The sequence below is a fragment of the Theropithecus gelada genome, chromosome 11 (assembly GCF_003255815.1).
Source record: "Theropithecus gelada isolate Dixy chromosome 11, Tgel_1.0, whole genome shotgun sequence".
NCBI classification, from domain to species: domain Eukaryota; kingdom Metazoa; phylum Chordata; class Mammalia; order Primates; family Cercopithecidae; genus Theropithecus; species Theropithecus gelada.
The window spans coordinates 16,816,110-16,830,771 of NC_037679.1; the positions used below are offsets into that span (position 1 = coordinate 16,816,110).

Consider the following 14,662-nt stretch of genomic DNA (forward strand, 5'->3'; position numbering starts at 1 on the left):
CCCCCCACCTTTTCTCCACCAGCACCAATGTCTGCGAGGGCGGTGCAAAATCCAGGACTGGATTTCTCTCCCAAATCCTGGGCTGGATTTCCTGGGACTTGGACTCACCTCCTCCAACAACCTAGCCCCCTCCTCTCTCACACCAAGGTTAGGAAGCTCGCGACTGCGAGGTATGGCATTTAGAGATAAGGGTGAAAATCGATCTATTGGGTGAACAGGCCGCGGTGAACAGAGCAAATCCAGGGTCACTGTCAATTCTAGGGAAGCTGAAGTGGGAAAGCGGGGGCCCTGAAATCCCTTCCCCCAGGATCTTGTCTCCCCCAGGTACCTGGACGCCTTCCCTTTCTCATGACCCAACTCCCTTTCACACTCACACCCCCACACTTAATACTTTGATGGGGCCAAGACTTGAGCTCGACTGTCCCAAAGTGAACTTGGAAAATGTTCCCCAGGGATGGGGACAAACTTAGCAGGGTAGGAGAGAGGGGAGAGATCTGAGTGCTGGAGAAGCCCAGGCCACAGGGTAAGTCAAAGGCTCCAGCTCTAGGAGGAGGGAGAAGGATGTGTCTTAGGCTGATACCCCCCCCATGCCAAAATGCATCCAGTCTCCATAGCAACCGTAGCTCCAAGAGTGCCTCAGAAACAGCGGGCAGAAGCAGAGAGGGATCCGTGTGTATGGTGGGTGGGAGACCAACCGGGGGATGATGAATTAGTGGAGGCACTGCCCGCAAACCTGGTTACTCAAAGGTGGGGGATTTCACTCCCCAAGTATAAGGACCCTTCAGTTGAGGCAGAGAGAGCCAGCCTCTTCAGAGTTCCCTTTCAGTCTCCTAAGGTTTGCTGAGTGGGATTCTTACGGAAGGTTAAAGAGGAGGCAGATGAGTGAATGGAAACCGTCTGCTCCTTGTCCCCCACACCTCTAGGGGTCTTGGAGTTCAAGGCTGTCTATCCTCCAGCCAGGTGAGAATCCTGAAGTGGTTAAGCCAAAGTGGAAAAGAGGTTGAGACCCCTTGGGGGTGGGGCAAGATGGGCGAAAGAAGTTCTCTCTGCAGCCTTGGAGACCCCTTCCCAGGACTTGGGGAGTCACAGCGGTCCCCTGATTTGGCATCCCACCCTCCTGACGCAGCTGAGACTATAATAAGTGCTGCCGTGGGCGGCTCTTGGAGGCAGGAGCCCGCAGCGTGCTCGGCCTGGTGGGGGGCTGAGGGGGCGGGGGGGGGGGGGGGGGGCGGGGGGCTGAGCCAGGATGCCACCAGCCCTTTGTTCTCCTAGAGGCCTGTACCCAATCCCTCCAGTGTTCTGTCCTGGGGCTCAGCAGCTTCTCCCTCCCTCCCTACAGAACCAGGATGACACCATCCCCAGGACAGGAGACCCTTCAGTAATGTTTTTTGATGGAGATGGTGAAGGAGAATTGTTGGCTCTGGTTTAAACTTCCCTCCTTTGATGGCCTCAGTTTTCCTTTATGTTCAATGGGAACAGAATACTAATTCTTAGAGAAGGAGTAAAACAAATCACTTATGAGGAGTGGAGCCTTCTCAGGGATTTCAGCCTCCACCCCTCCTCACCTCCCTCCCTCTCCAGAGGGAGCACAGCTTTTCTCCCTGGCCTAAACCACTCTTCTCCTTTATTATTATTATCATTATTATTTTTGACAGGGGTGGGGCATAGAGTTCCTCCCTAGGAGGCCCCATGGGCCACTCCCCCTTGGTCTGCCTTTCCAAACACTAAGGCTGTCAGGGGAGACTTCAGGTGTAGTTCCTGGCAAAGGGTGTGGGACAGGAGGTGAGAGGGGCACTAGCCTCCGAAGAGCAATAGGAAGGGGATCATCAGCTGGTCCCACTAGGCATCCAAAGCAAACCGTTCCTTCCCCAAATTATACTCTGGTGTACCAGCAGAGAGGTCTGGCAGGAAGTGTCCTTGAGGGAAAGAATGATCTGTTGACCCCCCCAGGTAGGCAGGTAACAATGGAGAGGACTGAAATGGCTGGAAGAGATCAGGATATGATGGAAGAAGTGCTTCCACCAGATAACTTTCATGAGCAAAGAAGGCTGCTTTTGTTAGCTCTTTGCCACATCAGAGGTGAATGAAATGAGAGTGAGCTGGAAACAACCTCCAGTTCCACCAGTTCGTCAGTGGTAGGGCCTTGTGGATGGAGAGAAGCTGTTCCTGCCAGGGCTCCACCACAGGATTGAAGGCTGGGGTGGGCAGGAGGATGTGGCGGATGGTGTTGCCATGGCAGCACTTCCTCCCTGTGTTGTCATCACTTGCTCTAATGGCACTAAGGAGGTAGAGCGGAAGGTGTGTGGGGGGAAGACAGGAACAGGAGCAAGGGGAGGAGAGGGGACCAAGAAGAGTTCTGGGGACATATCTGCACTCTGGCTCTGCAGAGCATGGTATGTTAGAGTTAGTATGCGCTTGGGAGCCTAAGATTCTCTGCATGGTGTACTTCAATGTGCATGCGTGTGTGTGTGTACGTGTGTGCATGTGTCTCTCTACAGCTGGAGAACAAGAGGTCACTGATCCTTAGTGGGTCCTGGGAATGAAATCATTATCCAGTCCCAGAACCTGCTGCTCCAGACTGCTTCCTGTTCTGGACTCCCCAGGCAGGGACCAAGTCTACCATGAGTCTGTCACAGCCTATCTTCCTCATGCTCACACATTTCTTCATTGCCAAGAAGGTCAGCTCAACAGGGACCTGTATTTTGATCTCCTGGGAGAAGGATCAGAGCAGGGAAAGAGACAGAATGATACCTCCCGTGTCTTTTTCCATCCTCCCTAAATGTATTCTTCCCCAGAGTCCCAGCTCCATCTTGGGGACTAGGAAGTAGCCGACTGGGAAGTGATACATGATACAGCTAACCCTTCTATGCACCTGCTAGTCCCCGATACACCCAAGTTGAGGGCTGACCTTTCTCTTACCTTGAATGCTGTCTAATGAGGCCTGGATGCTGTCCTGCAGTTCAGGGTCGTCCACTCTCTCTGCCAGCTTCCTGAGGCGTTTTAGAGCCTGCTTGGCCACCTCATGTCGTTTGACTTCTGCTCTCACTGCAGCTACAACGAACTGCCTCTGGGCATGCATGTTGCCGAGACCTGTCTTTCCAGGCTAACAACCACCTCTGGTCCTGAGGCCCATGGCCCTACAGCCCCCAAACCTCAGAAGGCCCCTTCTGCTGTGCCCAGAACTCCCCGCCCCTGCCCGCCCTTCCGTCTATAGACCTCACTTCCTGACTGGTGAGTTTCAAACCCACAGCCTGGGACAGCACTACCTCCTGCACCTCCCACCCCCTCTAGTGTTGGCCCATCAGCCCTGCCAGCCAGCCCCTGCTATGATTTCCCAGCCAGGTGGATGGAGAGATCTTAACAGTGTCCCAGGGCCTCCTGTGGGAGGTGGTTAATTAAAATGGGTGTTGGTTCTGGGAGAATATGGCAAGCTAGGTCCCAGGTGCAATCCTAAACTCTTGATGACTTGCAGATTTCGAACTCTCACAGGAATTCATGCACACTTGGTCTGTTACCTTCAGAGCCCTGCATTCTAGTGTACACTTGTACCCATCGCCCTCTCTACATATCTCAATGAGCTCTGTATCCTTATGTCTTACAACGTAACCCTTTTTCAGTCAGCTACCCACTGAGGCCACCTCCTGTTTAAAAGGGCCAAGTGAGGCCAGGCGTGGTGGCTCATGCCTGTTATTCCAGCACCTTGGGAGGCTGAGGCAGGAGAATCACTTGAACCCAGGAGGTGGAGGTTGCAGTGAGCCAAGGAGGTGGAGGTTGCAGTGCATTGCACTGCAGCCTGGGTGACTTAGTGAGACTCCATGTCAAAAATAAATAAATAAATAAATAAATAGGCCAAGTGATTATGGGGAAAATGAGTTCCGAAGGAGGAAAGTAACCTATAAAAAGACAAAAACTACCATGTTCCATGTTCAATCAGTTTCATAATAATTAACATGTCTATAACACTTAATAGTTTACAACCTACTTTCATATATATTATCCTCATGACAGCCCTGAGGGGTAAGATTATTTATACCTATTCTGAATAAAAGGAAACTAAGGCTCAGAGAAGCCATTAAGAGGTGAAACAAAGACATGGATTTAGGTCTTCTGATTTTATTTTATTTTTACTTTTTTATTTTTATTTTTTACCAAGCACATAAAGCCCAGATTGATTATAATTTTGATTCCCCTTTCACTACACCACACAACCAAAATGCTTGTCAGCCAGTTCCCCTTCTAATACCATTGTCTTGCCCTTGATTTAGGGCCTGAAAGAAAAGAAGGTAGATGAGGAATTGAAGGAGACAATGAAGATGGGAGTTGGGGCAGGAAGGGGATGTAGGTGGGGAGTGAGGGGGTGGGAGGTGGGAGGTAGTGGGTAGTTTGACTTAATTACTTTGCTTACACTGGACGCCTGTAATCCTAGCACTTTGGGAGGCCCAGGCAGGCAGATCACCTACGGTCAGGAGTTTGCCACCATCCTGGCCAACATGGCAAAACCCTGTCTCTACTAAAAATACAAAAAAAAAAGCTGGGTGTGGTGGTGGGCAGCTGTAATTCCAGGTACTCAGGAGGCTGAGCCAGGCAGTAGAATTGTGTTAACCCGGGAGGTGGAGGTTGCAGTGAACTGAGATCGCGCCACTGCACTCCATCCTGGACTACAAAGGAAGACTCTGTCTCAAAATAATAATAATAATACATTACCTTGTTTCAAGACCCAAACACCTCTCTGGCCCTGTCAAATATCTCTTCTGCATACCTTTTTGATATTAATTTCTGAAAGTTTATATCAATACCGTGTAGTTACAGATAAGGGAATTAAGGTTGGAATTGCCCACAGGAACCTGTAAAATGACCTGAAAAGTAATAATTAACATTGAGTGTTTACTATGTGCCAGGTACTCTTCTAAGTATTCTACATATATTAACTCATTTAATTCTCACAACCCAAGAGGTAGGTGTGTTGTTATTTATCCCCATTTTACAGATGAGGAAACAGGCACAGACAGTTTCTAAGTGCCTGGCCAAAGGTTACACAGCTAGAAGTGGCAATCCAAGTGGCAATCTGACTGTGGCAGTAGACTATAGAATCTAAGTACACACAAACATAAATCATTCTGTTGAGTTGATTAGAGGGTTTTCTTTTTTGTTCCTACTGTTTCTTTCTCCTGGGGAGAGAAGGATTATGCCTTTCCCTACCCCCGTGAAAAGGATGGTTTGTCAAAGCACTTACTAGATAATAAAGTTACTGATCAGTCCACCCGTAAGTGAAAAGGTGGAGACTCCTTCCCCTTATATTTATTTATATCCAAGACTCTTCCTCTTGCCTGTCATTTTTTGCAAGCCCTGGATCAGGCGTGTACTCTGAAAATGCTGAGCACACCCGTGTGTGCACTTGTGGCAATGCCACACACAGGAATGCGCTGGCCTGAGGCCGCTATTTCCACACTGAATTTCTGGTATATTCACACCCCTTTTAGGATACACAAACGTATGATGATTTGCTGGGTGTTGCTGTGTCCAACCCGCGGACTCTGTGGCCGGGCTAAATAAGCTCAATATGTGGCTCCTTTGGGTGTTCCCGAGCGTGACGCATTAACAAAACAATGGCGTCATCATGAAGTCACTGCAGCACAGGGGGAAGGGACGGCGGAAGGGCCCTCCTTCTACCGGTGGAGCCCTTTCTGCCCAGCTCTCGGAGCGGCCCCCCACCTGCCCCTCCCGCCGTGTCCCCTTCACCTAAATTCCTCCAGAGCCGTCTCCCTCGAATTAGCCCTCTCCTAACTCCGACCACAGAAAGCTCAGCTTTCAACTCAAGCTTTTGGAGTTTAGACTGTTGTCCCTGAGAGAATCTCTAGAAGCCCTGCCCCTAGTTTTCAGTTTCGCCCAATGAAAAAACAAGAGGAGGAGGACAGAAGGCGGGTCAGTGACGTAATGCGGGCTGATTGGCATGCAGGCCTTGGACGTCCACGATTAGCCACGCATTTCGCCAATCCAGAGGCAGGGGAGGGACGGTGCAGGCGCAGAGAATTGGGTTTGGCTGGCCTCGATTTAAAGAGACAGAAGCTGTCGGGGTCCTGGAAGACGGTCCCCAATACCCTCCCCCCAAGTCCTTGGGACCACTTGGGTCCCCAGAGCTGGGGAGATGGTTTGCGGCGGCTTTGCCTGCTCCAAGAATGCGCTTTGCGCTCTCAACGTGGTCTACATGGTGAGGTTTTGGAGGTGGGGGAAGCTTTCGGGCGGAAAGGCCTCGTGGGGAGAATCTCCAGGGTACTTCCGGTGGGGAAAGGGGTGTATAGGGGTTCCGGGAAGATTCCCAGGAACTTCCGGCGAAGAGGGAATTCCTGGGGACTTCCGTGGGAGAGGGAAGACTACCGGTTGATGAAGGGGTTTGTCTGGGGGTGGGGGAATGAACTTAAGGCCGTGGGCATAAGTTCCATCCCTCCCTCCTTTGAACCTCAGTTTCTCCCAAAGTAGAAGTGATAGGATGACCCTGAGGGTTCAGCTTTTGTATTCATAGTACTATCTCTGCCACCCCCTATACCCCATCCCAGCCATTCTAACCTTTGGGAATGCCCAGGGATGCTCCTGGTGGCGATAGCACCACCCCCGCCCCGCCCCCCCCCCCCCAATTCACACACCATTCTATTATTCCTTCCCCACCCCCGCCCCCAAGTCCTCTTGTAATGGCCTTGGGCCGTGCTCATGCTAGAATTTTTGAGATGTATCCTGCTCTTTCTTTGTAGCTGGTGAGCTTGTTGCTCATTGGAGTGGCTGCTTGGGGCAAGGGCCTGGGTCTGGTGTCCAGCATCCACATCATCGGCGGAGTCATTGCTGTGGGAGTCTTCCTTCTCCTTATCGCAGTGGCTGGACTGGTGGGTGCTGTCAACCACCACCAAGTCCTGCTATTCTTTGTATCCTGACCTGAAGTGATGGGGGCAACTGGGCTCTTGGGAGGGCTGTCATCTATGGAAGATGTTAAAAGGGTAGGGGACCTCAGGGATCTTGGACATGTCTCCTTGCCCTGCCCTGTCCCATAATCTACGAAACAAGAGCTGATTTTATTGCTTTCAATTTGACATGGTGGTATAAGTTCTATGAACAGATGAGAGCAGTTATAGATGGAACATAAAGGAATCTAGGACTTTTTTCCATAACCTTTCCTCTCAGTACATGATCATCCTTGGTTTGGTCTTCATCTTCCAATTTGTAATCTCTTGCTCATGTCTGGCTATTAACCGAAGCAAACAGGTAAGACAGTACCCTTTCAAGTACTTACTTGCTTTTTAAAATTTTCCTCTTAACCTCAAACTCCTTCCTTAGTCTGGCCCCAGCTACCCAAAGATCATCCTTAGGTGCACTGCTTCTGGCCCCTTGGGCTATTTGCTTCCTCTGGAATGTCTGGTTAATTTTTCATGAGGATGATCTAGAGAACCTGAAAAGGTAGATATTTATTGTGTCTATAATTGTGGCACACCGTTATGCTTCTGGTTGACTTCTTTTGCTGGACTAGGGAAATTGAGGCACTTGAACTGATACTGGGATGTAGGGAGACTTAATTTCTCTCTGCCCATATCCTCCAGACAGATGTCATCAATGCTTCTTGGTGGGTCATGAGCAACAAGACTCGGGATGAACTGGAAAGAAGTTTTGATTGTTGTGGCTTATTCAACCTCACAACCCTGTATCAACAAGATTATGATTTCTGCACTGCAGTGAGTGTGTTGGGGGTGGTGCAGCAGCCAGGGGAGGTAGGAAACTGGGTAAGGACAATGCCCAGGTTGGCAAATTTAGTTCGAATGTCATTGTTTCTCTCTCGAGAAGCCCTCTTGTATTGGGGCTGTGTATTGGTGGGCAGTGGGGGTGGATAAAGAGGCTGGGGAATTAGCCAAGTCGGATTTTAGTTTGTAGGACGCTGGTCAGATAACAGGAAAGTTTCTAGAGACATTCGGCGTAGGTATTGGTGACTAGCAACTTTACATTAGCAACTTTGCATTCTTCACACACACGTTTTATCCTCAGATCTGCAAGAGCCAGAGCCCTACATGCCAGATGTGTGGAGAAAAGTTTCTTAAGCATTCAGATGAAGCCCTGAAAATCCTAGGGGGTGTTGGACTCTTCTTTAGCTTTACAGAGGTACATTCTCGTTTCCTCACGCACATCCTTTTCAACTTGAGACTGATAATTGATTGATGCTTCTCTCTCCCTTTGTTCCTACAGATCCTTGGTGTTTGGCTAGCAATGAGATTTCGGAATCAGAAGGATCCTAGAGCCAACCCCAGTGCCTTTCTATGAGACTTTGGATCCTTCTGACTTCTCTTCTGCTCTAAGCTTTCTCTTCCTCCCTTAGGGAATATCTAGGGTCTGTAACCATTTTGGTTTGAGAAAAAGGAAAGGCCCCTTGTCAAATCCTCTAAAATTGATGGAATAGCAAGACTTTATGCCTTGACATATTTTAGTGGGAGCCAGACTATAAGGAATAAAAGGAAAAACTTTCTCCCTCTCTCTCCAAGAGGATATGGGAAGCTTCTGAGGGTACATAGGATGGGCTGGAGTCATTCTTAGCTGTTTCCCCTCCTCCGTCCATATGCTGGATCACCTCAACATACCCTGGGGTGTGGCTCTAAGGGTAAATCAGGGACAGAGCCAAGGAGAAAACCACCAAGAGCTCTTTCCTGTAATAAGCAGGACCCAGTTTGAGAAAGTTCAGTGAATATAGAAAAGCCATTTAAAAATCTATATATATATATATATTTTTTGACATTGAGTCTTGCTCTGTTGCCCAGGCTGGAGTGCAATGGCATGATCTCAGCTCACTGCAACCTCTGCCTCCCGGGTTCAAGCGATTCTCCTGCCTCAATCTCCCAAGTAGCTGGGATTACAGGTGTGCGCCACCACGCCCGGCTAATTTTGTATTTTTAGTAGAGACAGGGTTTCACCATGTTAGTCAGGCTGGTCTCGAACTCCTCACCTCAGGTGATCCACCCGCGTTGGCCTCCCAAAGTGCTGAGATTATAGGTGTGAGCCACCGTGCCCCGCCCTAAAATCCATATTCAAAGAAGCAATTTCTGTTCCTTTCTAAGCTTTGTCAGTCAAGGGGCTCCACTGACTTGCTAGGCCCTGTAACTTAACCAGTCTTTAAGGTTTTGCAGGAAAGTCCCTTCTTCCAAGTGGTTATTCCAAATCGCACAATGGCAAAGCCAAACAGAGGAAGAAACATTAAAAAAAAAAAAAAAAAAAGACCATTATTTCTTTGTTTTGTTTTTCCTGTATAAAAAAGGACCCCAAATATAAAGGTAGGGAGAGGGACAAGTGGGAACATACCCCTTAGTGTAGAGAAATAGTGGGGCAGGAGAAGGAGAAGCCTCAAAAGGAGAGGTAGGAGGGAAATGTTAAGGCAGCAAAGTAATCTCTGTAGAAAGATGGAGGAGGAGCCTCCACAGCCTCAGAGATAAAGGCAAAGATTGCCCTCTCAGTGTCCAGAAGGGAAATGGCAGCTTTTCTTCCTTCCATGGCAGCCACTCCATTGCTCACTCTGGATTACCTTCATCCTTATGCAGGTAAGAGTGCTGCAGAGCTCGAAAGGCAGAGATTCGCTTGTGTGGGTTAAAAGTCAGCATTTCCTGAGGGGAGAGGCAAAGGTCAGAAAACCAGGAAGAAAACTGAGAGAGACTTCTACCCACCCATGACAATACCTGGGATGAGCTCTCTTTTCTTTCTTTTTTTTTTTTTTTTTGAGACAGAGTCTCGCTCTGTTGCCCAGGCTGGAGTGCAATGGTATGATCTCAGCTCACTGCAACCTCTGCCTCCTGAGTTCAAGTGATTCTCCTGCCTCAGCCTCCCAAGTAGCTGGGATTACAGGCGTGCACCACCACGCCCGGCTTATTTTTGCATTTTTAGTAGAGACAAGGTTTCAACACGTTGGCCAGGCTGGTCTCCCAACTTCTGACTTCAGGTGATCTGCCCACCTTGGCCTCCCAAAGTGCTGGGATTACAGGCATGAGCCACCACGCCCAGCCAGGATGGGTTCTCTTCCACATCCCTCTCTGTGGGTAGCCATCTGCAGCTGTAATAAAAACTACAGCCCATCTACCAACCAAGTTTCATTAACCACAGTGGCCAGGGCCCTGCACACTGCTCTATTTCTTTCCCCAGTCTCTCCCTATGCCCACAGCCATCCCCAGTACCAGCAGCAGCTGTGCTCCCAACTCCTCCATCTCAGGTACCACCGACTGCACTGGGCGGGGCCCTCTGGGGGGAAAGGCTCCACGGGGCAGGGATACATCTCGAGGCCAGTCATCCTCTGGAGGCAGCCCAATCAGGCTGTGGGGGACAGGAGAACTCTGGTCAGGAGGGTCCTCCAGTTCCCATCCCCATGGGCGCAGAGCCAGTTGCCATCCTGGGCTTAGCAGAAAGAGGACTCAGAATAGAAAACCTTTTTCTCCCACGTTGGTCACTTACTCAAAGATTTTGCCCAACTGGTCAGCTTCAGAGTTTCCACAGAAGAGAGGCCTAAGGTGAGAAGGGACATAAGGTAGCAGTCATTTTCAAAGATATCTTAGTTGAATGGTTACTGCTTAGTGGCCCAAAATAGAAAGCACAGGGAATAAAGGTCAATAATTCCAGCACTTTGGGATGCTGAGGTGAGAGGACTGCTTGAGCCCAGGAGTTCCAGATCAGCCTGGGCAAGCAAGACCTTGTCTCTTAAAAAAAAAAAAAAAAAAAAAATTGCTGGGCACAGTGGCTCACGCCTGTAATCCCAGCACGTTGGGAGGCTGAGGCAGGCGGATCATGAGGTCAAGAGATTGAGACCATCCTGGCCAACATGGTGAAACCCCGTCTCTACTAAAAATACAAAAATTAGCTGGACGTGGTGGCACGCACCTGTAGTCCCAGCTACTTGGGAGGCTGAGTCAGGAGAATCACTTGAACCTGGGAGGCGGAGGTTGCAGTGAGCTGAGATCGCACCACTGCACTCCAGCCTGGTGACAAGGCGAGACTCCGTCTCAAAAAAAAAAAAAAAAAAAAAAAAGCCAGTCATGGTGGCATGCACCTATAGTTTCTGCTACTCAGGAGGCTGAGACGGGAGAATTGCTTGAGCCCAGAAGATAGAGGCTACTGTGAGCTGTAATTGGGCCATTGCACTCCAGCCTGGGTGACAGAGTGAAACCTTATTGCAAAAATAAATAAATAAATAAATAGAATAAAGGGATATGAAGTTCCTAATTCTAGAACATTTCAGAGCTTTCTGCTATGGGCAAAGTAGTCAGTAGTATGCAAGTAAAAGAATGCGGCCAGGTCCAGTAGTTCATGCTTGTAATCCCAGCACTTTGGGAGGTAGCGGTGGGAGGACTGCTTGAGTACAAGAGTTCAAGACCAGCCTGGGCAATATACTGAGACCCCCTCTCTACAGAAATATTAAAAAACTAGCTGGGCATGGAGTGTCAGCTACTTGGGAGGCTGAGATGGGAGGATCACTTGAGCCCAGGAGGTTGAAGCTGCAGTGAGCTGTGATCATGCCATTGCAATCCAGCCTGAGCAACAAAGCAAGCCCTGGTCTCAAAAAAAAAAGAAAAAGAAAAAGAAAGAATGGGCAGGGTGTGGACGTGGTTTATGAACAAGCAATTTGGGGAATTCAAGGTGGTCCAGGGTATGTGGGTCCCATACTTTCGACGAAACATCTCTGCAAAGATACAGCCAACACTCCACATGTCCACAGGTGTTGCATATGTGGACTGCAGAAGAACTTCGGGAGCTCGGTACCAGAGTGTAACAACCTAAAGAGAATAGGAAGAATGGATGGGGACTCCATGGGTTACCACAAAACACAACTTGCTTGACTGAACACATGAAGCACATGACTTCTCAATTGCTACAGGCAATCACTCTCCTACTCCCAACCAGAACCCATTTTGGTACCATCTTTCTACTGACCACGGGTGTAAGTGCCATCTGGTAGCTGTAGATTCTGGCCAGGCCAAAGTCAGCCAGCTTGACTGTTCCACCACTTGTCACCAGAATGTTCTCTGGCTTCAGATCTCGGTGAACGATGCAATTTGCATGAAGGAAATCTAGGCCTCTTAGAAACTGGCGCATCAAATCCTAGTTTAGAAGGGGGAGGTACAGATGCACTGGAAACTAGGCACCATACCTGAAATTCCAGGAGGTTTTACTACAAAGGTCCCAAACCACCTCTCAATGCCTACCAACCCCACTCACCTTGATGGTCTCGGCTGGCAAGCCTGGTGGGGGTGCTTTGTCCAGATACGTCCTTAGGTCTTGGTCTACATGCTCAAACACCAGGGTTACCTTGATCTCCCGGTCAGTTCGGGATGTGGCACAGACGTCCATCAGCCTGGCCAGAGTAAATGCTCACTTTTCAATCCCCTTTAACCCAACATGGCCTCTCATTATTTCCTCAGGGTCCCCACTTCTCTACAGATCACCATACCCCACCTATAGGCTGTCTTTTCCCTTTACTCCCCACTCCCCTCGTCACCACCTTCTCACCGGACTACATTGGGATGTTCAAAAGCCTCCAGTCGCCTCAGTAAGGCCACCTCCCGAACTGTGCTGATGGGAAGGCCTCCTCCAGCTCCTCCTCCATTGGGGACTCTCACACTCTTGAGGGCCACAAAGTGGCCACTGTGGGGATCACGGGCCTTGTACACTGTCCCATAGGCACCGACACCAATTTCAGCCACTGGCTCATATCGAGAGGTAGCCATTCTCAGATCAAGGGCGACCCTACAATCACAGACTCCTATCACCAAAAGTCCCTTACAGAATTAGGATGGTATGAGCCTGCAGCAACAAAAGGACTCCCAAAAAAAAGCACAAAGAGCAACACTAGCATCCCATCCCCCGCTCGCAGTCTTCCTTGGGGCCGGCCCCAGAGATAACACAATGACTCAATACCAACCCCTCCAGCCACGTGAGGCCCTGCAATAAAAAACGCATTTTCCTTTGGGACAATCGCGCCCTGCACAAAGATCACACATGACACATGCCTTGCATCGAAGATCCTACACCTCAGTCCCTAAAATTATACTTCCCAATGACCACAAAGGCCCCACTTCCCGCCCTTGAGCGACCCCTCCATAACCAGCTCGAGAAACGAACGCGTGGAAAACTGTGAGGGGGGCGGGCACTGGTTCTCATTCCCGGGAAGGGACTGCACTTACCTCACGCCAGGCCGGGGTGCTGCGGGGGCGGCCCGTTATCGGGGCCCCGGAGCTGGTTCCTACGGCCCCATACACCCGAGCTCGGTCCGGGGCAGCTGGACGCAGAGGGCCCGACCATAGACACAGGCCGCAAGCTAGAGAGGCCCCCTCACCCCCACCCTCACCATGTGACCAGCTGCCAAAGAGGCGCGCGGAAACTGGGAGGGCGGGGCGAACGCCGGACGTTCTGGGCACGTGACCGCCACCCATGCGCGGAGGGGTGGCCAGGAGCCGCTTTGACGGGGAGGAGGGCGAAGAGTGTAAGGGGGCGGAGGGGCGATGGTAGCCACGTGATCTGTTGCTATCACACGTGACCGCTTGACATTGCTCTGAGGAGCAGAGGTGTGGTTACGCGGCGGGCACGTGACTGGCTGCCACAACCCCCGCCGCGGGGGGGCGCGGTAAGGGGACAAGAGAGGGTGGAGCCCGAGGCGGTGCCATGGCAACCTAGGCCACCCAGAGCCCAACTCCCGGCTGAAGGATTGTCTCACTACCGGTCTGAAGGCTGAACTCCAGTCTCACTACCGGTCTTTCAGCCTGTCTACATTGGGGAGGGAATGGGAGTTGGGGTACCAGAGGTGATGCTGTCACCTTTTCGCTCCACCATGATAAAACTTACTCTCATTTGTGTCATTGATTCATTCATTAATTCTACAACATTTTACTGAGTGCTTGCTTCCAGTGTGTATGTGGGTTTTTATTTTGTTTCTGGTGTCTGTCACTGGCCCTTTAAAGTAGTGGTACGACTATCTAGAAAGATGTAGTCAACAATGGGGTCTTCTAAAATAGGGAGTAAACAATGCCCATTTGAGGGTAAAACTACGATTAAAGGACGGACAGAAGGCAGATTAATACAGTAATCCAACAGGTTCAGTGACAAGGTAATGCCCCCTCTTTTCTCAACTTCCAAATCTCCCTGGGAGTGTTAATGCAAAGACCTGAGGCCATCTGGCAGAGAAGTTATTAATGAGCAGGAGACAGGAATACTTGACCTTTAATTTTTTTTTTTTCCCAGTAGGACGGTTCTATGATTATGTGATATTTATATATGTGTATATATACTTCTATGTATATATGTATGTATATATTATTTATTACATGTAATATATAAAATGGATACAGGAGTGTACATGTGCAAGAAAGTTACCACCACACCCCCTGCACCCTCCAGACCACCACAATGAATGAAAATGACATGTCTCCTTCTGTAAACCTTGTGACTGCTCATTTGGAGTCATTGTGCTTCCCTCTTTTTCCCTAGTGCCTCTTTCTTAGCACTTAGCGGTGTCCAGAACACACTTTTTCCCAAATGGCCTCTGCCCACAGACACCGAGGTAGACGTAGGTAGATTTCTCCTACTTTCTTTGTTTTATTGGCTCCAAGGTCTTCATGTCCCAGCCCTTTGAGGGTATGGGAGTAAAGGAGGAAAGCAGTTAGTG

At 49.7% G+C, this 14,662-nt stretch overlaps 2 protein-coding genes across 7 annotated transcripts in view; one reads left to right on the top strand and one right to left on the bottom strand.

Annotated features, from left to right (window-relative positions):
• TSPAN31 (tetraspanin 31) overlaps window positions 1-9,248 on the top strand; it is a 10,232-nt gene extending 984 nt beyond the window's left edge. The window contains exons 2-7 of one of the 4 annotated variants that reach the window (XM_025401050.1): window positions 4,266-4,325; window positions 6,747-6,914; window positions 7,171-7,251; window positions 7,584-7,715; window positions 8,023-8,136; window positions 8,221-9,248. In XM_025401050.1, coding sequence (XP_025256835.1) covers window positions 4,308-4,325; window positions 6,747-6,914; window positions 7,171-7,251; window positions 7,584-7,715; window positions 8,023-8,136; window positions 8,221-8,295 — 588 coding nt within the window. In that variant the 5' untranslated portion in view covers window positions 4,266-4,307 and the 3' untranslated portion in view covers window positions 8,296-9,248. Of the gene's footprint in view, window positions 1-4,265; window positions 4,326-5,871; window positions 6,223-6,746; window positions 6,915-7,170; window positions 7,252-7,583; window positions 7,716-8,022; window positions 8,137-8,220 lie in introns of those variants that run through there. The other 3 variants (XM_025401049.1, XM_025401051.1, XM_025401052.1) reach the window with 3 other exon arrangements.
• Window positions 9,227-13,531, bottom strand: CDK4 (cyclin dependent kinase 4). 3 transcript variants are annotated; one of them, XM_025401047.1, is made up of 8 exons: window positions 13,185-13,531; window positions 12,511-12,747; window positions 12,220-12,355; window positions 11,935-12,102; window positions 11,668-11,777; window positions 10,462-10,512; window positions 10,188-10,323; window positions 9,227-9,623 (listed from the first exon to the last, which is right to left on the bottom strand). In XM_025401047.1, the coding sequence occupies exons 2-8, from the start codon at window positions 12,726-12,728 to the stop codon at window positions 9,531-9,533; spliced, it is 912 nt and encodes a 303-aa protein (XP_025256832.1). In that variant the 5' UTR covers window positions 12,729-12,747; window positions 13,185-13,531; the 3' UTR covers window positions 9,227-9,530. The 3 variants fall into 3 exon arrangements, with proteins under 3 accessions (XP_025256832.1, XP_025256831.1, XP_025256833.1); XM_025401046.1 differs by lacking the exon at window positions 13,185-13,531 and adding an exon at window positions 12,923-13,125 and having other exon boundaries at window positions 9,228-9,623; XM_025401048.1 differs by lacking the exon at window positions 12,511-12,747 and having other exon boundaries at window positions 9,228-9,623; window positions 13,185-13,415.
• Window positions 13,532-14,662: the final 1,131 nt, after the last annotated feature.